Source organism: Amphiprion ocellaris, chromosome 4 (genome assembly GCF_022539595.1).
Source record: "Amphiprion ocellaris isolate individual 3 ecotype Okinawa chromosome 4, ASM2253959v1, whole genome shotgun sequence".
Taxonomy (NCBI): domain Eukaryota; kingdom Metazoa; phylum Chordata; class Actinopteri; family Pomacentridae; genus Amphiprion; species Amphiprion ocellaris.
Window position 1 is genome coordinate 35,820,181 of NC_072769.1, and position 25,576 is coordinate 35,845,756.

Genomic DNA, 25,576 nt, shown 5'->3' on the forward strand with positions numbered 1-25,576 from the left:
GGTTAAAGCTCTGGAAGGAGGGCTCGCATTTCTGTCAGTGACAAATGTGCTGCTGTTTTTCCAATTCAAATGGAATTGACGAGAGAAAATATGGCCAATTTGGGCCGCAAGCACAATCGCTGCCGGATGTCCTGCAGCACAATCGTAGAAGAGGTACCACTGTGGTAGCCCAAGCCACATAAAAGTCTTATTATAATCTTGAAAGCTGCACCAGCCAAGGATTTCATGTTCAACATTGTTAAAAAAAAAAACAAACCAAAAAACAAGTAGAACATGGAACTATTCACTTGTAGGAACAAAACCGGACCAATTTAGCACCAAACTCAGAATTTTGGAGTCATCGTTTTGGTTTTCTGGTTTGTTAAACCTTGTTTAAAGCTGCAAAAGGATTTTTCCCCCTCCAGACAAATATCTAGATATTTTTCTCAGGAGTTCTTGGGGACAACAAAAGAGAGATGTAAGGAAAGATTGCTTTGATTTTAATGTATCATATCACCAGTAAAAGGGGCTCTAAATAAATGTTAATGTTGCTCATACTGGTGGGGGAAGTATTCATTTTCTTTATTGTAGTGAAAGGACCAAGACAGCAAAATAAAAATACTCTATTTCAACTAAAGTCTTGCATGAAACATCCTGCCCAATTTAAATAAGCATTAAGAGTAAAATATAGTTAACGTATTAAAGTAAAAATCCTGCTTTGAGTCTCTTTGACTGATATAGTTTCATATTTGCCATCATTAGATTATAAATAACATCAGTGTGTCAGCAGCTTGTTAGTGTTGTACTTTATATCCAGTTTTACGTTCAGGGACAGAAGATAAATCTGAACATTCCAAACATGACTAATTAGATTCAGCTTCAGCTTTATTGTCATTGCACAGAGTACAAGTACTAAAACAATGAAAATCTAACCAAAAGTGCAGAAGACGCAGTAAAAGTGCATTTTGTATGTATTATGTATGTATATATACAATATGTGATAGTATGAACAGAGTTGTATGAACACACTAAATACGTAAACGTCATAACTGTAGACAACAATATAAAGATCAAAAAGTATATATTAATGTCCGGATAAATGATGTTATGGACAGTCGAATGAGTGGATGTGAAATGAGATGGAAGATAAATGCCGTACATAGACATTATGGACAGTATAAACTGTGTGATGGAAGAGGGAAAATGATAAAAGGAACAATTCTGTTTTTGTTTTTCTCTAATCTGATTTTTTGCTGAGATATTAGATCATTTTATTGAAATCAAACCATGTGAGACGTTTTGAGGGGAAAATGTGACAGATACAAATACACAAGACGGGAATATTTCACACAACTTGATGGCAGTGGAAAACAACACTTTCTGTTAAGAGAGGGACTCAACATGTCAGCACATATTTACCATTTTTCCTCTTTTTTTGCCATTGTTTAGTTCTTATTTATCATCTTGCTTATTGTCGTTATTGTTAGGTATGTCCCAATCAGATCTCAAGATTAAGATTGGGCCAATAACAACATTTTGTAACTAATTGCTATCAATATGAATGTAAGTCTGATTCTAAAGGGAGAACACAATTCATGGCAAGATGCTAGGGATGCAGATTTTATTAATTTTCTTCAATAATCTGCAGAATTATTAATCAAAAACAGATCAATGAAGACACAGATTGATCACAGGAACTTCCATCTTATGCTGCTGTCGTTGCTTTAGTCAACAGACATATGATTTGACCACAAAGTCAACTCTGTTCCATATGTCACAGAGATAGTGAAGCACTGTTCTAATCAGTTCCAGTTGGTAGTAGACCCATGAGTTCTGGTCAGAGGTCATTATTCACGGAAGTTTCTGTCATGGTGCCTGTTGATAGCTAAGCCCCCACAATGCTCTCTGCTTGCCAACATGAACTACCTGTAGTCTGAGTGACACCTCCTCTAGTCACTTCAGTATTACACAGTAAGAGGTTCCACCTGGTGGAGCAACCAGGTACTACAGCTAATCGACAATATATTTTCTCACAGACATGTAGAGAAAATTGTTTTTTTTCATCTTTTGGAGCTTGTGGAGCGATAGTTCACATTACACTCTAACACTACATTTCAGATTGTGTCCTACTGGAGCTTTACAGTAAGGTTCTTGACCAACTACAGAACATTGTGGAACCACTTGAATACAGAAATGCAGTTTTTTTCTTCATGCACTGTTGAGATATTCAAGTGTTGATGTTCATTTGCAGTGGTGCATTACCGAGGAAAATGGTATCAGCTTGGGGATTTGTATTGGCAGAAAGAAAATAAATGACTTAGATCAAATTAGGACCAAAAACTTGATTAGGGCACACCTTCTTATTGCAACTAATAAATGAATTTTTTCCCCAGCTCATTTCTTTTCTTTCTTTTGGAAATACAACATCCTTAATGCTTTGGCACTATTGTTACACTGATGTTCCCGTCAATGAAGCATTTTAGATTAAAGTGGGATTGATAAAGAGCTAGTTAGTGGAGCTGTTAATACTTCAGACACCTGAAATGTGAGCCTGACTACATACTGCTTGGTAGTCTGGAAAATGGTTTAATCTTTGTAACCCTAACCCTTATCCTTTGCATCAAATTTGAATCTTGGAAATGTTGCAATGTAAATGTAGTGAAGAAAACACCATATTTCCCTCTGAAATATAGTGGAGTGAATGATAAAGCAGCATAAATAGAAAAACTGAAGTAAAATACCTCAAAATTGTACTGAAGTGCAGTACTTGAGTCACTATTACTTTCTTTGGTTGCCAGTGTAGCTAATGCAGCCAGCTGCCATTGGACATTGCTACACTTGTGCCAACATGTTAGCCATGTCAACTTAATAAAGTAATAGATACATAGCTTCTTGCACTGACCCCAAGAAGCCAAAATTATTGAATTCAGTTTTAATATAAAAGGATTTTTAATTATTGGCTCACATATTTGTACAATAAAAACCATATTTCTATTGTCTGCCATTCGGATTCCAGTATAATGAATAGTACAAATAAACACCTCTATTTATTCATGTGGAATAATGTAAATCCTTGTGTGACTTTGAGTCTGCACAGTTTCAAAATATGTTAATGGTTTTATGTCAGACAATAGCAGCGTCTTCAACAGAGAGCTGTTTTCCTAAAACCCATTATACATTTTCAAACACCTTCTCTTTAGTGAAGGAGGAAATCCTGTGACCATATTATCTGCTCCCACAAAGACTCCAAATGTCATTAGCTGAAAGAAATATGCATTGTGGAATTCCTGTTCTTATTGAATTCTGTAATAACTGTGATAGCTCTGGCAGAAATATTCCAAGCATGAAATTAGGGCTTCTACCACCGCGGAGCTGTTAAATTTAAAATTAGGATTTTATTGGAAGGAGAAAATGCTAAGAAATGACATGCTAAAGCATGAGCTGATAAGGAAAATAACATACGGTATGTGCGGATCCATGCATGGCTGCTCGCTTGGCTTGATGCACTGCAGCTATTTGCAACTAGCTGATTTTTCAGCTCCACCTGTGTGCTCTGAATGTTCTTCTCTTTTGTTTTATAACCTCTTCTTGCTTTAAAAGAACCTTCCATCCTGTTTTGGAGAAAAATACTTGGAATGTCTGATCCAAGTAGATCAATGTGTCATTGTGTTAACTGAATCAATGACATGATGAGAAATAACAGTGACAATTTCAGGGTTTTATCTTTAATAGTTCCTGAGATATAGTTGTTCAAACAGTATTATTTCAAATCAGAAGGTAAAATTGGAGGTATGGAAGCTTCATTTATAACATACCTGGGTAAGATTGATGATGAAACTTCAACATGAGTGAAGTAGTGAAGCCAGTTAGGATGAATAGAGTGTTTGAAAAGTAGAGCAAATAAAGTGAAACAACAACAGCTAGAGGTAACTTTAGTTTTGTTAATTGGGCTTTCATTTACTTCACATAAACAATAGATATTTTTGTCAAATGAACAAAAATTGTTAATTTACTGCCAGTTTTCTAAATGAGACATGCAGGTTTTTTTTTTTTTTTTAATGAAATGTCAAATTTTTAAGTGTCATTTTGGTTAATTTTCACAATAAAATGTTGCACACACACATGATTAATTTATGCTTCCAATGAGTCTTTCTGTTTGTGCGGTTTCTAGTGATTTTTTAAAGATGCTTTTCAAACCCGTCGACAAGTTTTGAGGCTCAGTGGGTTAAAATGATTTGTTGCACGCTAGTTTACAAACAGCATTGAATTTAATGTGTGAAAAAAACCTGCTGAAAGTGGGTTGACGGACAATTAAAAGAAAAAAAAACGTATCTCTGGAAGTGTTTCGTGTATTAAGCTAAGGTTTCACTGATACCATTTTAAATATACATAGTTGAACAGATTCAGCATCGGTCATGACAAGAAATAATAAGAACAATAATAAATTTCAGGCTTTTATCTTTAACAGGTCCTGAGATATTGCTGTTCAAACATAGTTTGAAATTTCAACCTGTGGAAAAAAAAGAGCTGAAAGACAATTCACTGACAATTAAAAGAAGAAAAAGAAAACATATCTAAGAAGATATTTGATATCTAGAGTTTATTGAGATAGTCGAGCAGATTGATTTGACATTGAGTAATAGCTCTGTAGATTTTGTGAATCTTATGGACATATTTTCTCACAGCAATTTAGTAATATATGGGAAACTAAGACAGCTGCTTCAGGGATGTAATATCACTATAGCTGTCACAAAATATATATTTTTAATTAGCCTCTAACTTTACAATTTAGGTGCACTGATTATGCTTGGTGTTCATTATCAGGCTAAACAAGGAGCTTAACGTTTGTATGGGAAAACCTTGCAGAAAAAGAGAAAAAATGCACACAGAGAACCATGGCAACCAGCAGTCCGGAAATAAAGTTGGAAGTACAGCCGAGATTGATGTTCGCCTAAATGTTTTTCTGCTGATTCTGACATCTCTTTTCTTCCTCCTCTCGTTCCACATATCTCCACCTCTTTGCTCAAAACTTTAAATCTTTCATCAAAAATTGTACTTTTCCCCACGTCTGCTCACTCTCCTCCTCCGTCCTCCCTGCTCTCAGATTATGGTGCTGACAGACCCGGAGTTTGAGAGCAGCGTTCTCATCAGCACTGATGAAGGAGCCAGTTTCCAGAAGTACCGCCTCTCCTTCTTCGTCCTGAGCCTTTTGTTCCACCCCACTGAGGAGGACTGGGCCTTAGCTTACAGCCACGACCAGAAGGTAAGATTCTGCCTCATCATTTTCATCACCCTCAATTAGCTGCATGTGATTTCCTTACAGCAACATTTGTCCAACTCACAGGATATATTCACCAGGGCCTGCAGTTTTCGTCAGTTAGCTAATTACCTGATGCTAATGCATTCATTCATGACTCTGCCGGCCTTTATTTACCTGAAATGAAGAGAGAAGCAGGCCTTTATGTGAGACACGCTGTCATTAGAGAGACTCTTTATGTCCATATCCGCCTATTATTCTGCTATATATTATCATATTTCAATCAGAGGCCCTCTGGTGTTCAGATCTGCTCCCATTACCTTTGTTAAACTGTAAACTAAGCACTTAAGCAACAGCGTTAATGGGGCTTGAGAGCGAGTTCACACCCAGTGTTTGTGACTCTGAGTGGATTCAGTTTATTTAGTGATTGGATTCATTTGTTGAGGCAAACTAAATTGTCAGATTCAAATCTGGTTGGATTTTGACATAATTCACCCCATTTAACAAGCCACTGGGAGATCACTGACTCATGTTTCATTTATTTCAAATCAGAATTCAAAATCAGAGGTATGGAGGTCTCATCGACAACATATCCGAGAAAGAAAACTTGGATAAGATCGATGCTAAAACTTCAGAAAATTCACATTTTTTAATTAGAATAGTAAAACCATTTTAAAAAACAGAGCATTTGAAAGATGAAGCAAATAAATGAACTTAAACGAGAGCAGCTAGAGGTAAAATACGACCAAGTTGAGAGCTCCAGAATAAAAATGAGTCAAACTTTACACTGTTCAGATAACAGAAAATCACTTTGGTGCCACATGTAGCCTCTTTTCTGAAATGATTTGGTGAAAATTTAAAAAAAGCTCCTCCACTCATCATGTACCAAAATGATGAGAACTGAGATTGTAGTTTAAGTTTTATTAGTTGATTTTCCATTTACTGGAGCATAATAGACATTTGTGTTAATCAAATGGTCAGAAACACTTTATTTTTGACAATTTTTAAAATCAGACACGTAGAATACAGGTGAATTGAGCACAGCTGCTTTAAGAATCGAACATTATCAAGTATAATATTTCTGTAACTGTCACAAAAGACGATTTTTAGCCTCTAACTCTGCAATTTGGGCGCATTGATTATACTAATATCACCTCATCGTGAATTGCGGCTCATTATCAGACTAAACAAGGAGATTCGCATTTGTACAGTAAAACATCACACACACAAAATACAAAAAATTTTCCATTTCAGAGTGACTCCATCTGTGAATAAGAACAGAATATGTGAGTAAAAGAGAAGCTCAGAGCTGCTCGGTGTGTCACCACTGTGTTGTCGTTCTGAAATGTACAGGATACTGAATGCAGGCTGCAGCAGTAAAAGTTGTCAGTAATTCTCTGCTGATTTTGAACAATCACTCTTATTTTCCTTCTTGGTCATGGTGTCACCTTCACTGGTCTTTGTCACTCAGTGTGCAGCTCTGAACACCACCTTCACACTGAGCTTTAAGATTGTTCCGGCAAACGTGAGCCATCAAGGTCGCCGACTCCGACCTGCGAGTCAAAGCGATCGGCTGGCAGGGGATCAGGGTGCAGGAGGCCGATGATTGGTGAACTGTGGCGACCGAATCAAACCTGTCAGCAGCTCAGCTCTGAAAAGGTTGTCGCTGCGTGAGTCAGTGTCAAGCTTTTTCCTGGCAGACCAGAGTAATTGACGATTAGAGAATTATTCTCTATGTCTAAAGACAGATCATATAATACCACTGAGTGGAGAACCAGTGAATATCAGGAAACAAACTATGAAACTACAAAACTGTATATCTCTGGTTATTTGGGGACTATTTCTGATTTGTCCCAAGAGCTTCTGTTAAAAGCATCTGGATTTTTTTTCGGTTCTGGAAAACATGTCACCTCTCATCCAAGAGGCTTCTTCACTTCTTCCTTAGTATTTGCGATTTACTTTCCAAAGGCTTGTTTCCTCGTCTCACTCCTAAATCATATTTTCTCATGTTGGTCACAGAAAGCCAAAAAAATCCTCACATCTCTAATCTGAGCCCCTCTTACTTTGCTACAGCATTAAAACTCAGCGTGAAACCGTCAAAACTCTGCTGCTATTTCAGACCTCGACACGAAGCATTAAGACCAAACAAGCTGGCCAGGTTGAGGAAGTTCACATATCCTGTGAAGCGTGGGTTGAAAGAGAGGCGCTGTCAGCCAAAATTCTGGGCGGAATTATTCTGATGGATCACGAGGAGTGAAAAGCTCTCATCAGTCACTGCTGTTGCATAATTCCAAAAACAGTCTTCTCCCAACGTTAATTAAAAACAGCCCTCAGCGTGTTGCATTATCTATAAAGATTATAGCGTATACAGAATATGAGCAGCTCCCTGCCTCGACCATGAAACACGAGATCAATGGCGGTAACAGCTATTGATCTCGCTGATTAAATGCATCTCGGCTGCAGAGGCTTGAAATGCATCAAACTGCAGAGTTCAGGAAGCAGCAACTTTAACAAGGCGGTCGGTCTGAGCACGTGCAGTGAAGATTACAGCTGTTGTGAGGATGCAAGCAAAAAAGCATCATTACCACCTTGTCCTGAATCCACAAATAAAGAGTCTTTTCTTCATCTAGTTGGTTATAGAAGGGTTTACACGGACATTATCTGTTGCTTAATTTCACCTGATTCCATCTCGACCAGCAGCTCATTGACAAGCGTTTACACTAGATTGATTTTAATAACTTTAATGTACTTGAAGTGTTTATGATCTAAGAAATGGTATCAAATTTAAATGACTCAGATCGGATCAGAGGCAAAAACTTGGACATCTCAACTTATTACACTTAATATAATGTATTTCTTTTACTTTTTTTTCACCTCATTTATTTTCTTTTGTTCGGAATGACAAAACCCTTAATGCTTTCTGCAGCATTGTTAACCCAATAGTCTGGCCAATAAAGCATACTGAATTGAAACTGAATTGAATTAAAATGGAAAAGCAGCTCATAGACCTTTGAAATGTGTGCACAACTACACACTGCCATCTTGAAGAAGACAGAAAGGTTGTAAAACAGTTTAATCTTTGTGTTTTCAAAGCTTGTTATGTTATTCTTTGTATTAAATGTGTGTCTTTAAAGAGTTGGAAGGTAAATGTAGTGAAGAAAACACAATATTTTCCTCTAACATGTAGTGGAGTGAAGGATAAAGCTGCATAAAATTGAAAAACGTGATTAAAATACCTCAAAGTAGTTTTTCAATGCAGTAGTTGAGTAACTGTACTTAATTACTTTCCTCCTTGGTTGCTGATGTACCTAATGCAATAAACTGCAACTGGACATGTTAGCCACATTAACATTAATGAGTTTTTAGCTCACATATTAGCATAATAAAAGCGATATTTCCATATTTCTTCCTTTGAGTATATCTTTATACTGATTTTAGTATAATGAACAGTACAAATAAACAGCTCTATTTATTTGTGTGGAACAATGTAAAACATGTGACTTTTAGCCTGCACAGTTTCAAAATATGTTAATGACTTTATGTCAGACAATAGCTGTTGCATATAAAGAATATGTCTCTCATCTAGTTAGTTTAAAAGAGGGTTTACACAGATATTATAGGTTGCTTAATTTGACCTGATTTCTCTCTAAGCCCCGACACTTGGTCTGCAGCGAGGAGCTTTAATGTGTTCATTTTCGACTTGAAAGTAGCTAATAGTTTTCAGACTGGGTCACTGTGAATTCAATCAGCTGTAAGTTGGTGCTTAGCCATGTTTAAGTGTAGCCCCGAGGACTTAACTTTGAGGCAAAACTCTTACAGCGAGACATCTGAATTCATGTCGGGACAAATAGGCTTAGAGGGAAGTGTTTGTTGTAATTCTTCTTTCACTTTTATGACTTTTTTTTTTTTACCTTAAATTAACATTCAGGTCAGTGCCGTCCTCGAGTAAATGGAAGTATTTTTAGACTTTAAAACTCACGCTGACCTTTGCAGGCTCTTATCTCTCGACTGTGAGGGTTTTTTTGTGGAGACAATTACTTACTGATGTAGTCCCCAGTTGGTTTCTGAGAATAAGGCCAACGTTGCTGCTGCCAAGTGAATGAGTTATGTAAACACAAAGAACAGTGGAGGGAAGAAGAACATGTAGAATAAATAGGAGCTGTCTTATTTTATTCCCCCTGAACACTCGGAGCTCCCAGAAGGATTGCCATCAGGGCATCTTGCCGAAAACCCTTTTTCCTTTTTAGACAAAAGCTCAGAACAAGACGTTTTATCTAATTTCTTTAACTTGACCTTTAGCTGATGTTAAAACTTTAATATTACTGATGGGTTTTTGGCAGATATTTTGTGGGATTTGAATGATTCCACTGTTGCATATCTGTGTGTGTCATTTGTTTTTAGCAGAAGATATCACCAAACTGCTGCTGAGTCAAGGCCCTGACTCTGTAATGGACTGCGTAGTGATTAACTCATCCAATAATTACATCGGAGACAAGTACAGTGCTGCACACTGTAATCAAACGCCGCCTGCAATCAGCTACTTCCTTATGTTAATTTCTGACCCGTGACAGAACTGAATCTTTTTGCAGCAGTTGTTTGTCATTAATCGTTATTATCTTTATTACCATCATTATGATCCTCGTGCTTTTATTAAGAGAAGTCGAGCATTTCCAGTCTTCCAGTGAAGTTGGAGGAGACGAATTTTACAGAAGAACGGACAAAGTAGTTGCAGGCCGAGATGCAGTGAGCTTTTAGTTTTGGTCTCTAATGGGGAGTAAATGAAACGTAACGCCATACTTGTCCTGATGCAACGTGATGGCATCGTTTTGCAGACCTTCCCTGCCTGGTAAAGGAACCCTTTTTCTTATTGAGACCAAGGATCAAGCACAGAAATTCTTTGTGCCAAATGTTAATGGGCTAACTAATTCCCCTGTCAACAGAACAAAAAATAAAATTCACACCAGTCAACTCATCTAAAAGTAATACAACCATCAGAAAACAGTCAAAATTGAACACAATTTAACAAGTAGGTTGACCATGATCCTATTCTTCTGTTGACAAATCATTTTTTTATGCAGCTAAAATGTGTTGCACTTTGCACAGTGCATGTACGACAACAAGTCACAAAATAGAAGTTAACAACATTAGCAAAGGCCCTTTAGGTTGATGTCAATGTTTGGCTGATTGTTGTATCCAGTATTCAGCATTAAAGCCAAGCACAAGTTATCTTCACCAAATACCAAATTAAATATTAAATTCAGATCATCTAAAAATAAAACAGCACTCAAAAGATTGTCAAAATTGAGCACAATTAATCTTTAACTATTATTATAATTATATGAATTATTATCATAATATTATTCCCTAACAGGTAATATCACTTTTTTACATACATATATTTTAAGCATATAAATTTAAAAGCCAAAAAAATACACTTGATCTCAAGTAAAATTCAGAAAAAAATCTAATGTAATTAATGAAAATTCGCTGTATTTTAATCATATGGTTGATTTCCATATTTTTTCAGTATTTTTGGGACCCCAGCTGCAGAAATATTACTGTTTTTTAAACTTTTTGTTGTTGTTGTTGTTGTTTACATTTTGAAACCAAAGTGTCAGAGCACAACCACCAGTGGCATATCCAATGATAGAGGTACGCTGCTGGTGTGATGCAAAAATTTGTATTTTTCAAAGTTAAAATGACCGCTGATGATCACTGTAATGTTTTTCTGTCTGTGTTTTCACAGACTGAGCAGCACTTTGCTGGAACTGTATGATGAATGACTTACAATACTGCTAGAATGTCTTTTTAAAATCCAACCACCAAAGTTCTGTAGCTTCACTCCATTTGGAGTTAACAGTTGTATTGTAGCCACAACATTTTAAATACTTTGGTGTCCAAATAAATTCATGGCTGGAACACAAGCTGACAAATTGGAACTCCCTTTGAAATCCCCTCAGCAGCACACATCCAACGTTTTTCCTTCAGAGAAACAAAGAGAACCACCAGTGAACATTCCCACAGCGACTGACACTTTAAGGAGGACCGAGGGCTTTCATGGTTCAGCTCCGACCTCATAAAGACTCATCGGCACTGAAATGTGCAGCGTATTTACACCGCGGCTCAGTTTCATTACTGTGAGACGTGACGCAACAAACTCCAGGTCCTGCAAACATTTAACTTGTGTGTTTGTGTTTCTGCCTGAGGAGTGGCAGCTTTGTGTTAGCAGTGATATTACTGAGCCTGAACTGGAGCACATGTGGGACTGAAGCGAAGCTCTTGGTGGCACTGAGCTGCTACAGACAGAAGGATTAATGCCATTAGTCAGGTGATGGATGAGTCCATGTGAAAGAGTAATAACACTATAGATCATGACTAAATGATCATAGAGGGAGCTGTCTGTGGCAGGTTAATTCTAGACACTGGAGTAAGTCATCCTTAGCATTGAGGAGAAAGAAAATAAAGCAGATTAGTTGTAACTTTTTGTAGAAATGCACAGTGACTATCAAACATAGGCAGCAAAAAAGCATCACAGTGACTGTGTAGGAGTTGCATCTCTCCGAGGAAGTAAGCATTTCACAATGTGAAGTCGAGAAGAAGCGAGAAACGACACCAGGTCACGACTGGCTCTCATTCATCAGGAAATGTTTGATTGTGTTTCTCTTTTTTCCTGAGTGTATGTTGATGATGACACAGGGGCTGGAGCTCGGAAATCAAAGGGAAATTATGGATACAGTGAAGCAGTGACGGCTACATGGCAGAGAGGCAGCAGAACAGATGGAGTAGCTCAGTCTGATGGAATAGCAGCTATGTGTTGTCACTCCGTTGTCAAAACAGCAGATGGAGGTGTACTGCCAAGCCCACAATGAAGAGAGTCAACAGACACGAGCAGAAGAAACTTTTCTGCTACTTGGTTGCCCTCGGTAAAAATTAGGCTCCACTTTATATAAAACTCAATGATCTCTTTGAGAACAAAACCACTTTTAATGATCTGTGTGCTTTTTGCACTACATGAGTTAGAGCTTGAGTAACTACCACATGCTTTTATTTTGAAATTGCACAAACAAAATGGATTTTTTAATGACTGCCTTTCAAATTCCCCTTTATTTATTCAGCACCTTCCATATAAACATGCAGTCCAGAGTGGTTAAACCAGGGTTTTTACTGTGTAGAGCACTCAAAAAGGTTTTAATAAGCACCACAGCAAAACTCACTGGCAGATTGATAAAAAAATCATTCTTCAGTCATTCATAACCAGATTTGTTAATTGGGGTTTCATTTGCTCAAATATAACAGATGTTCTTGCTCAACAAGTGATCAAAAGTAACAGAAAAATACACATATTTCTTTCAAACTTTACTATATGTGGTCCAAACGTGCAAATTGTCATACTTAGTCCACCCCAATGGCCCAGTCTGAGTTAATTAAGCAATTTAAGTTGTTTTTTTTTGGTACTAAACATTATCCGTAACAGAGTATTAGCTTTCAGCGCATTAAGATGATTCAATGTTGGTAATTTATTTAATAATTGAACAGATGGTATATATCCTTCTGTTTAGTATAAAACCAGGATCAGCTGGTTCCAGCCTCTACTGGCCTAAAATAAACCAACATTTACAAATAACCCCAGTTTATTGGGAAACTGCTGGTGGTTCATTGTGCCTGATTGCACAATTATGGTCCTCAGCATACTACTTTTTTGAAGGGTATAGTTACTGAATCTGACAACCAGTTCAGATAAAATTGTATCCAAATGGTGTGCTCAGACTTAAAAAAAAAAACAAAACAATAGGCTGCATCTAATGCCTGGCACGCAATCTCCAAGCCAAGGTAGAGTTTTCCCTCCCCTTTTTATTCAGCTGTTGTTTCTGTGCTCGTCGATGTACCTGTGAAACAATACAATACAATACAATAACTTTATTAATCCCCGAAGGCAAATTCAATTGTCTGGGTTCTCATCTGTTTACTTTAGAATTAAATAGTCTAATTGCTGATAGTAAGAAATATTTTCTGAATCTTTCAGTCCTGCAGCGCAGGCATAGGAGTCGTCCACCACTGATGTTTCATTGTTCACTGAGGCAGATATGAAGTGGATGATCCATGTTTGTCAGAATGGCCTCCATCTTTCCAAGTGCCTGTCTCTCCACCTCATCCTCCAATGAGTTCAGTCTGATTCCAACCACAGAGCCAGCTATTTAATCAGTTAGTTCAAACGCCTGGCATCCTTGTTTTTTATACTGCCTCCCCAGCAGACTGCAGCATAAAACAGAACACTTGCTACCACAGACCGATAAAACATCTGCAGCATCTTACTGCAGATGTCTAATGATCGAAGTCTTCTGAGGTAAAAAAGTCGGCTCTGGCCCTTTTTGTAGATGAAGTCTATGTTTTTGGACCAGTCCAACTTATTATCAAGGTGGACACCTAAATATTTATATGATGTCACCACCTCGATGTCTACGCCACAAGTGTTCACTGGCTGAAAAGGGGGTTTGGATCTGCGGAAATGGATGATCATTTCCTTTGTCTTTGAGGCGTTGAGTAGCAGGCAGTTTTTGTGACTCCAGTCACTGAAGGCATTTATCAGATCCATGTATTCAGCTTCATGTCCATTTCTGATACATGCCACGATAGCAGTGTCATCAGAGTATTTCTGAATGTGACAGGACTCAGTGCTGTATTTGAAGTCTGATGTATACAGTGTGAACAGGAATGGAGCCAGGACTGTTTCTTGTGGAGCCCCCAGTACTGCTCATTAATGAAAATAAAACCACGACTGACTTGGTTGTGACCAACAGTCAGATGACTAAAATTCAGAGTTTTCAGGTGAACTGCAGGCAGTGTTTCCGCAGAGCAGAGAGGAGGCAACAAGAGAGACTGAGGAGACAAACTGGATCTATAAAATAAATGCAGCATGGCTCAATATCAGTACACAGAGGAGCAAGTTGTTGGAAGATACATTGAGCATGGTGAAGCATCTTTCTACAATTGATGTGCTGTGTAGAATAAAAAAGCTTGTCAGTGCTGCAAAAATGTAGTGATTCCTCTTCAAAATTACATAAACTTCAGAAAAATGATTGGAAAAGTTTTCAAAAATGACTCAAAAATAGAAAATAGTCAGAAATTGCATAAATTCCCACAAAATGGCTTAAAAGGGCATTCATTTATCTAGAATGGTTCAAAAAATATTCAAAATTCCTCAAAACTTGTCCACAATACTCATGAGAGGAAAATTAGACATACTGAATCAGTAAAATAAATACAGCATGGCTCAAAAACAGGGCCTGCACAGTGTCTCGGTGGTTAGCACTGTCGCCTTGCAGCTAGAAGATCCCCGATTCGTGTTGCTGGTTTGCCTGGGATCTTTCTACATGGAGTTTTCATGTTCTCTCTGTACATGTGTGGGTTTTCTCCAGGTTCTCCGGCTTCCTCCCACAGTCCAAAAACATGCTCAGTTAGACTGATAGCTCTGAATTGTCTGAAGGTGTGAATGTGAGTGTGATTGTTTGTCTCTCTGTGTAGTTCTGTGATAGACTGATGACCTGTCAGTCTATCACCCTAAGTCAGCTGGGATAGACTCCAGCCCCCCAACGACCGTAATGAGGATTAAGCAGTGTATAGATAATGCATAGATAGTTCAAAAACAGTACACAGAGGAGCAAGTTGTTAGAAGATACATTCAGCATGGTGAACCATCTTCCTAGGGATGACATGCAGAATAGAGAGAAAAAATCTTTAAAGATTATAAAAATGTGATCATTGATGATCAATATTACTAAATTAAAATTATTAAAATGTGTCCAATTTTATATAAACCTGTGCAAAATGATGAAAGACATTGTCCTAGACAATGGTCAAAAATTCTAAAAACTCCCACAAAATGGCTCAAAAACTGTCTGTTATCCAAAATAAAATTATTCAGAGTTCTTCAAAAGTTGTCCGAAATGATGGTGAGAGGAAAATTAAACCTACTGAATCAATTGAATAAATTCAGCATGGCTCAAAAACAGCATACAGAGGAGTAATTTGATGTGCAGAATAGAGAGGGAAAAAAAGAATAACTACCAAAATATCCACAGTATGTGATGCCACCAATTTTTTCCCAGTGTTGTTATACCTGTGAGCACTTGAGAAAAAGTACATGATGATTCTTATTATTTTCATTTTTTGTAAAATGTTCAGAAATTCAACATCCAATTTTATCTTTTTTATGATTTATGGCATCATACACAGATGACATTTCTGAGTTCTGTCTCTTTCTTCGTGGTTGGTCTGTTTCCATAGAGTTGCAGGACTTTATACTGCAGTGAAAAATGAGCCCACAGTGAGTCAACAGCCAACTTTTTGCCTCGATGAGTGGCGATTTTTGACGTCTTCATCAATATCAGGTGAAGCTGAGCAGGGCGAGGCTGCCCTCTGTGGCCTCGGCAAACACCTCGTCTCTGGTGAAGGTGTTTTGAATTCCCCAGCTGCAGGAGAAGCCTTTGATATTTGAACATCTGTGATGACCTTTAAATATCTCTTATATGGCTGCGGGGGCTGTGTGGTGTCAGTCAATCCACTGATGGCTCTGCATGGAGGCAGGTGATGGAGGAGAGGCTGAAGGCAGGTATGTGTGAGGCAGGAACAGAGGGCGGGAAATGAACCGATAAATGAGAGTAAATGAAGATTGATGGATCATGCTTGAATTCTTATTAAATAACTCATTTCTATCTGCTATAGAAGCTTCGCTGACATCCTCCATTGCAGCAGATGAATAGACATCATTCGAGGTGGTTGTTGGCTTGTTTATCAGTTGTGTATTCCCTCGTTGTCCTGTAGCCGAGGCCAGGTTAGAATCACTCCTTAGAATCGCTCCTGTTCGCTGTTATCGCAGGTAAAGTGGGAAAACACTGTCAGATTTCTGTTCTGCTGGAGGGTTGATGTGACAGTTTGCATCATCCGCTGCTTTTGTTCCTGCAGCAGGACGGATGTTAGGTCTTTTATGAGCCTTTCTTCCAGTCAAGGTGTGTGTTTTCAGGCAATTATGACATTTATTTGAGTCAGCGTCATCCCTCGAGTGAGTCTGTCACACTGTGGAAACGACAGCCAGCAACAGGGCACGATATAACAATAACAATTATGCAGAAAACCGGGTAAAGAGGCAGGGAAACTGATGGTGTAGCGGACAAATTATTTATTTTACAAGAAAGAAACAAAACCAAGATTCAGTACAAGGCGAGCTTATTAACACAAAGTCACTCCAAAATCAAAGCACCACACTTCTTATTGTAGCAGAACGCGAGACACCAATACGGCACCCTAGCAGCTGATCTGGTCTACTGGCCAAGATGAGATCAGGTTGGCTTGACTTGTAACCGTCTCTGATTGCGAGGTAGCTGCAGGTGTACGTGGCCACTCCCACCAGGTGTAACCAGTCTGCTAAAAAAATTAAAAAGAGGGAGAGAACAGCAACAAAAATACAACCAACCCCACCTGCACACAAACACACCAAGGAACGTAACAAGGGGCAAGATAGTCTGTTTAGTCTGTTGAGCTGACAGCTTCTGAGTTGTGCTACGGCTTGAATGTCAGCAGGAAACCACTCTAGGCCTTTACATGTGCAGTGCTGCTTATGACATGAAATGGCCTCTTATATATCCTGAGAATACAATTAAGCTTAAACATGTCAAATAGGACATAAAGTATTATGTAATCAGCTGCATTTTGTGTCGTATTCATTGTATTCTTCAGGTAATATATCTTTAGTGGTACCAGGCATTGAACTGAACAAGAAATTGAAGAAAATAGGGGTGGTCTAATACTTTTTTTCCCAAATACTAATAAATTATTACAAAAGTGTTGTCAATTATTATTACTGTTATTATTGTTGTTCTTATAATTGTGTATGATCACATGAGTATAGTTATATCTGTGGATAAAACTGTGATTCAGACCTTCGTCATTTGTATTTATAATGTATTTATTATATTTAAAAGTAGAAAACTGAACATTTAATCCTGCAGGACTGGGAGTGATCAGGGCCGCAGATTTTCTGTAGTGGATCCACTTTCAGGTAACATAAAAGCAAATGTTTGTGTTGATTTAAGTTGCAGTATGAATTATTCAGCATGTTCCAAACACTAATGACTCATGTTCATTCAGGGAATTTTTGCTGATGTTGGTGTAGCTCTTGCCAGCGAAATTATAACTATTGACTCAAATTTCTTCTGCTCTACTTGCAGTCATTATGCAAAATGAAAACAGTCATTAGACTGTAGTTTCAAGAGATATTTTTCCTTTTATATCTCCTTTTTTTCCTCCGCTGCTGTTGTGTTGTACTTTATTTAGGGTTGTGTGATCAAACAAAAGCCACAGTTTTTATTGAAAACTTATTCTTTTTTCCAGCTAACCAGGTTCTCTCAAGTTGTGATCTGTTTGTTTAATGCGACCTGAGATGACAAAACTATTTTTACACTGTAAAATATTTTTAAAAACATTTTAAAAAGCTAAAAAATATTGTCAAGTATAGTAAAAAATATGTCAATAATGATGGAATACTGTACCCTTCAAAAACTGTAAACACAGAAAATAATGACGAATATAACATGATTATATTTTTAACTAATTAAATACATGGATTTTGTTTTTTAAAAAGTAGAATAGTTTGAGTCAAATGCTGTAAACACTTATTCAATACAGCTTTTATTAACCTTATTCTTTTGCCCAGCTAACCAGGTTCTCGCAGGTTGTAACCTGTTTGTTTAATAAGTACTTGCATTCCAGGGCAACATTGGTAATTTACTAATTGGAGTGTGAAATTATAGGAGTCTTCCATTATAAAATGTCATTGCGCACATAGGGAGGAGAAGATTTATGGTTCAAAAGTGCTGCGTTACCAGAAAAAAAAAAAAAGAAAAGAAAAAAATCAGTGCAATTTCCACCTCCTCCCCAGCCCATATAGTCCAAACCCCATTTCCCTTTTTCCTCTTCACAATCCCCCTAATGATCGTAACAGGCCTCGGAGCCCATAAATCTGCACAGTGGGGAAACTAAGTGTCTCATCATTATGCAGCCTCCACCTTTCCTCTCAGAGAGCATCCATGTAAGGCCCTCAGGACAGCGGTGCCACTTGTTTAAATCCAATCTCATTTCAGAGAAGCTCTTCATCACTTTCCCTCCTCCTGAACCTAATGACGTCCCCCTGCCATACTGTTGTCTTACGTGTAATGGGGATGAGCTGAATTACTCTTCCGCTTGACTAATGGTGATGACTGAGTTAAACCGACAGAGTCATTTTCAGTCGAGGTAATGTTGTCGCTGCCACTTGTTCCCTAAAGAAGTTAACCCGAGTCTTCATGGAGTCTTTTTGCTGGATGTTGTTCACCTTCACACAGCTTTGAGTTCAGCTGCACATCTGGAAGCACAAAGCGGTTTGTTACATTGATCCAAATATGTCAAAATTCAGCCCATCACAAGGTCATTTTTTTAAACATTTCTCCTAAAATGAGTCTTACATTTCCTGATACTGGAAATATGAAGGTGACCTACTAGTAAGAACACAAGCAACAAATAAAAAAAGGGCCCATATTCTTAATTTTTAGACAATAGTCTGGCATGTGCACATCTCAGCTTATAATGTTACTACACATCACAGTAAGCATGATCAATCCACATACAGTTGAGCTAATGAATCTGTCACCTTATTATTTTTTTTTAAATCTGTGCATTTTCCTTTTATTTCTGATCATTTGAGAAGCAAAAATGTTAATTTTGTTGAGGACATGACGCCCCAATTAACTCTCTGGACCTCAAGTAGTTTTGGGGTGTTTTTTCTTTTCTCCCGTCACATTTTTTCCTCACTGTGGGTTCATATTCTGCACATTTACTGCTTTAGAATTATATTTTGGGGTCCATTAGAATATGTTTGACAGTTTTTTTTACATAATGGAAATATATAATGTCTATACACATCAGGTTATGGAGCCCTACAATTGAATCCACATCACCATTTTGTCAAAACATTTTAAAAAACTTTTTCTGGTTTTATGTGCCACACAGCAGATCCTACTGATGTTAGAGGCCGCAAAAGTTGTTGAAATGTCGACCAACGACTGTATTTTAGTAGAAAACGTGGATACATCTATATATACTACAGGAACAGTCTGGAGCCCCACTACCACCCTCATATTAAACTTTTGCCCTTTTTTTTTCCATTTTCAAGGGCTAATAGTTGTTTTTTTTTTAAGTCAAAATTCAGCCAAAACATTTTACAAAATTTTGTTTTGGCTCCCAAATACAACAACAAATCCCTCAGAATCTAAATCTGAAATGACACACACTAACTCAGCTAGGTAATACACTGAAGGAAAGAACCCCTCAAAGCAGAATACAGGCTCTTTAATGTTGCAGTCCCGGATTATAGAAAGACCCTCTGTGAAAATCTAGTCACAAGATTGTAAATAGATATATTTTTTTAATATTGTGCTCATGTGTTCCACAGCCAAGAAATTTGGTGAGGACACAAACAACATTGTTTCCAGCAAATCTAAAGGACTGAATGGCTCCAGCACAGAAGAGATTTTTAATTATAGACCCTTGAAAATTGGGGGGAAAAGTACAAATTAAATGGATGTGTCCATATTTCCTACTCAAAATACAGCTGTTGATCAACATCTCAGCCATTTATGAGGCCTCTAATATCAGTAGAATCTGATGTGTTATACGTATGGCAAGAAAAGGTTCCAAAATGGTGATGTGGAGAACAAAACCTGGTGTTCATAGGGATCTATATAGTTTCATTGCGTAAAAATGTATTTTTTGAACATGAAAGCATGTTCTAGTAAACCATAAAAATAAAATTCTTCCTAAATCAGGTGATGTGTCATTGCATCGCCAACGCTTTGTACATACAGAACCGCTGCAGCAGGTGTGATTTATTATTCCACTGTAGGAGTTTTGGTGTGCAGCACATACTGTCGTTGTTCACATGTTGAGGGCCATTTGTGGTGCAACAGCAGTATTATACCCCAGAGCAATGTGTCTGTGATGTCGCGAAAAGAATAAAAACAGCTCTACCTTTAAAATTGGACATGGAATCGGCCTGTTTTGTGTGTAAGTGCTGTGCAGCGATACACAAAAACAGATGCACTGAGCATGAGAACAGGGAAATGTTCTGACAAGGAAAATCTGCAGGTTAGTTTGTGACTGCAAGAGGCAGCTCAGGGGATGAATTAAACTGCTCTCTTATACATAGACCCTGCGAAGACAAACATGCGAACACTCAACCAAAACTCAGCTAGAAGTTAATGCTTTGCACATTTCCCAGACATAGTTGGAATATTCTGCGCTGTGTTGCTCCCTTGAGGAACCAGCAGCCCACCTAAAATGAGAAAGGAACCGGCATAACTGCCTCTCCGAGAGTCCCTTCAGTCCTTCAATATGCAAACATTGTTTGACTTAATCCATCCTAATGATGCAAATTTATGCTGTTAATTATTTCTAGCTGAATCGTGTCCTGGCTAAACGTTTTCAGATATGCAATGGGGACATCAGACTCAATAAAGTATTCAGAGAGCGAGGGAGACAACATTATTCAGGATTACTGTTTTTATTCTTTCTTTTCATTTGCATCGACTCCATAAAAAGAATTTGCATTTTTCCATTTTGTACCATTGCTAATATGGGTGATATTGTTGTCTGTTGCTATAGATTCTGCTACTGAAGAGAGCTCTTTAGATAAGCTCTTTAAGTCAAACCTTATTTAATAGGAAGGAGCGAGTGCGTCGCCTCTCTGGATCCTCCGTCATTGTAATCCTCAGCTGACACCTTTTTCACCGACTAAATATGATTCCTTACTTAAACCCGTGGTATGTGACATCTACAGACTCTAAGGGGAAGCTATAGCGTCTCACAGCGTAAACCCGTTTGCTGGTGAAACAGTCATTTTCATCACAGCGTGATCAGAGTTAGTTTCAAGCAGGGACACTTTCATTCCTCTTGCGGTCTAACTGAAACTGCAAAAAACATCGTTTTTCCAATCACAAATTATTGATTTTTAAATTTACTGTCACTGTAGCTTTAGATAAAGGGAGAAACAAATGTCTTTAGAGATAAACCACAAAAGCCCACCAGCAGAGATACACTGCAGACAGCTTGTATTAATAAACGTACTTCAAGAGCACTGGGAAAAATGTTGTTTTCTACTGTAATTAGCATTTAACTCTCTGAACTCCAAACAGTTTCTCTGTTTTTTCAGCTCCTGTCGCATTTTTTCTCACTGTGGGCTAAATTTTTACCGCGATTATTTCCTGCACCTCTATGGAAACAGTAAAAGCAGGGGGAGATATATTATTATTAGTCATTCAAAAATCAAAAAGAAACAAAAAAAAACCTGGACTAAGGATGTACGGCATTTTCCCAAGTGGCTGTTACCAGGTCTTGAAAAAATCAGCAACTCTTTTATTACTTAGATTTTTAATTTATTTCCATACTTGTCTCCTCTCTGCTCTGCTGAGTCAGTCATGGCTTCTCCGTCGTGTCGAAGAGTGCATAATTTTTTACCATTTTTACAGAATTTGGTTATGGTAAGTTATTTATTCTGGGCAGTTTTTTATATGGGACCTGTAAAAAGACTTGTCACAGATGAGTTGTGACTACATTTTCTAACTCTGAAAAATGTCTTCTTCTTTCCCCCCCCACAGAATCTAGTTAAAACAAATGCTTTTTGGGGCCAAGTTGTTAAATTACACTTGTAGAATAAAGTGATTTTACTGAAATATCACAAGCTTTGAGTAGTTCAGGGATAAACAGAGGGTCAGAGTTGGTTGAAGATCTGAACATCCTGCATGTTTTTACAGTTTTTGACTCTGATAAATGGTGTAATTTTGGTAATTTTTTTAAAGGTAACATGCCTTTTAGACCGGCTGGTAGGTTTCGGGGTTCAGAGGGTTGAGCATGTGGCTTAGTTCCTAATAAAAAATACGTAAATCGGTGAAAGATTTTTATCCAATTTAGCAGAGAATATATTCCAAGTCATACTTTCTATTTAAGGAAAAGTGATACAAAAATAAAACAACATTAAAACAAGTGTAGAAAAAACTTGAAGAAATCATGAAATATTGAGAACACTGTGCATAGCATGCAAAGATTTTAAACAAAATAATTCACTCGGCTGGCTTTTGATCCATGTGCTTTGAAGGGTGATGTTACTTCATTATAGAACATAAAAGTGAATATGGGATTAGTTCTACACAAAACATCTATGTATATGAAGGTACTTAACAGCTCCTGACTGGTATAAATAAAAGGTCAACATAAATCAAACATTTGCTGGGGCTGCAGCTAATCGAATAAAATCACAGTGGATTAAAATCTGTCTAATCTTCAACCAATCAGAGATGCAGGACCAATGAGAATTTGAATGAGGTCATATTGCCCAACAGTTGGCTTGGACACCACAGGCCTAAACAAATACTAACAGTGTGTTTGATCAAATTCAACAACTGAAAAGATCATTTTATGACTTAGCTCATCTTGCAAAAGCAGCAGTAATTAATCTTTACATTATTTTCTGTTTCTTGGCATCGCTATATCAGTATTTTTGTCCACTTTGCAGACATGACATCACCTTTAATTTGGCAAACAGTTGCCATTTGATGAATTTCCATCTATTTTCACCCTCTTTTAACTTAGTTTTTGGTCTCTACCCACCAGTCTGCATTATGTTGGGCCATTTGAAAGTTGTAAAAACGTCACAGGCAGCGTGTTCATCCTGCAGCTTTGAAACAATGGATTAATCCTGGTAGACTGCTGATGGAGATTGTCCAACCAGTGAAAATGTACTCAGAAGTGATCATATCAACCAACAAACTGAAAAAATCGACTCAGAGAACTCATATATGCAATAACAATTTGCCTGTTTTGTCTCTTTAATCAAAAAAGAAGATGATGTGTGGTCACGTTGCATCAGAAAGAGTGCACTTAATTCTTTTCACATACCAGCACTCTTCCAACAGATCTATCAGTGTGTCTGTTTGAACAGATCCACTGCTGCCCTCGACTGAAAGGTGGAGCTGATCTCGAGCCAAAAAGGCTTCTCTGCTGCTGCAGTGCATTTCTCAACCCAATGACTCTCCAGATGGCAGGTATCTTTAGTGCTCAGCTGCCTGGTCCTGAGCTGCGACAGCTTCACTTCGCTCCACCGGGCTGCAGCCGGACCGCCCTCCCAGGGTGCTTTTAATGGACTTTAATTTGAAACACATGATCAGGACAATACAGACAGTGCACTCGCTCGCACAATGGAGATAATAGGGCTCCTCTTCATGCATATGTGCTCAGCGGTTCACAGCATAATTATTGGAGAAAATTGACTGCCTGGAGGCTCAGGTTGGAGCTGGCTGCTTTGCATTACATGCTGCGCTGCTGGTTTGTGCACATGTCAAACTGCACTGTACATGGCAAAACTGAAAGCAGTGAGGGAATTCTTAATGAAGCGCTGTGAGGGATGTAGGTGCCCTGTTTTTCCCAAGCACATGCTGCTTCAGTGCTTGGTCAGCTGAAAGAGCAGAAGTACACGACTCACTGTCAGGTGAAAGGAAACGCTTTACCTGTGTGACTGCCAGGCAGGTGCGCAGCCATTTGTTATGTAGCTTCGAGGCGACACAGTGCCATAACAAGGAATCAGTGGAGGAAGCTGGAGGAGGTGGAGCAGAGTGAAAGTGAACACAAAGCCAGAGGGAGTCTAATTGTTAAAGCTGACAGGGCACATATTAGTGTGTGACACACTGATAATCATGCAGGATAATATTTTAATTTGTTACAACAGGTTGTTAAACACCAAACAGAGGTTGTGCAGGAAAACACAGTTTAGGTTAGAGCCACATAGAAAGTCTTGGTTGAAATTGTGTTTGAGATTAGTTCTTGAATCTGCTAGATGCACATTTAATTCACAATAAGCCCTCATTTGATGATAATATTTCATTATCATTGCACTGTGTACAATGAAATTAAGCAGCAATCCTGTCATTGTATTCACAAAATCAGATCGTTTTTTTTTTTTTTTTTTTAAAGAAATGTGTGCAAATAGAAAATAGAAAAATCCTATGTACAAGTGTTTATGAAAACAGTGGGATAGCTTATTCTCTATTACAGCCATGAACAAAAGTACTTATACAATATAAAGATTGTGTGTATCAGGACAGGCTCGAGTTTCCAATGATTTCTGTAACTCCAAATTTTCTATGATGGAATCATTGAAAACCCATGCGTCTTTGTCACAAACAAAAAACAAACAAACAAAAAAAACCAAACCCCCATATTAGTTCTTTTATAGATTTATTAAATATCTTTTGGAACTCTGCTGAGTTAAAAATGTACACGCAGCAACTTGAATCATCGGTTTTGGTGATGTAGAAAGCTGTGTTAATCCAAATTTCTTGACGGCATGTCCTCTGAACTACTTGAGTGATTATGATTGACTACACCTGATGAGTCCTCTGCAGCAATTTACAAAGGACTTGATCCACTCAGTTGACTCATCTACAAACACTACAATGGGAAAGTCGTTTTTCTTCCAACAACTGAAACAGCCGCAGGAATGATCCCTCACTGGCCTCCTACCAACTCGCTAACACTAGTACTGAGCTGCAGGTACAACTTCTGAGTCTTGTGTTGTTTTTTATTCTTGTGCTACTTCTTCTGATTGCTCCTGATTAGGGCTGCAACTAACAATGTTCTTGACCACTGATGAATCTGCTGATTATTTTCCTGATTAAATGACTAAATGCTTGTCTTTGAAATGGCAAAAATCAGCCCTGAAAATTTGTCCTCTATTTTTCCAAGGTGACATCTTTAAATGTTGTGTTTTGACATGCCAGCAGTCCTAAATATTTCACTTTGGCTGGAAATAAATCAAAGGAAAGCAGAAAGTAACAGCACCTCAGATATCACTGAAGAATTACTGGGATTTAGCTTGAAAAATCATTATCAAATTAGTTTACCCTTGTTTTCTTTGTTTTGTTTTCTGCTGCTATCACCTTTATCCTCACTGTGGGAACATTTTTCACTCCAATACAAAGTCCTGCACCTCTATAGAAACTGAACAACCATGAAGAAGGGGAGAGAACTCAGAAATGTCTTCTGCGATGTATAAAACAGTTCAAATGCCATAAATCCTAAAAATGGGAATAATTAATTGCTTTGATGATTAATTTTCCAAAAATTGAATTAACATCTACAACGATTTTCCAAGTGTCCACAGGTGTTACCAATACTGGAAAAAAGGGACTCTATATACTGTAGATATTTTACTACTTAAAATTTGAATTTGTTCCCATACCCCTCTGCTTTATGTAAACACTG

The 25,576-nt window shown here is 37.9% G+C and overlaps 1 protein-coding gene across 1 annotated transcript in view; it reads left to right on the forward strand.

The window, feature by feature from the left end:
* Positions 1-25,576, forward strand: part of sorcs3a (sortilin related VPS10 domain containing receptor 3a) — a 314,018-nt gene that overhangs the window by 161,276 nt on the left and 127,166 nt on the right. The window contains exon 4 of the mRNA XM_055010019.1: positions 5,084-5,242. Coding sequence (XP_054865994.1) covers positions 5,084-5,242 — 159 coding nt within the window. The remainder of the gene's footprint in view (positions 1-5,083; positions 5,243-25,576) is intronic.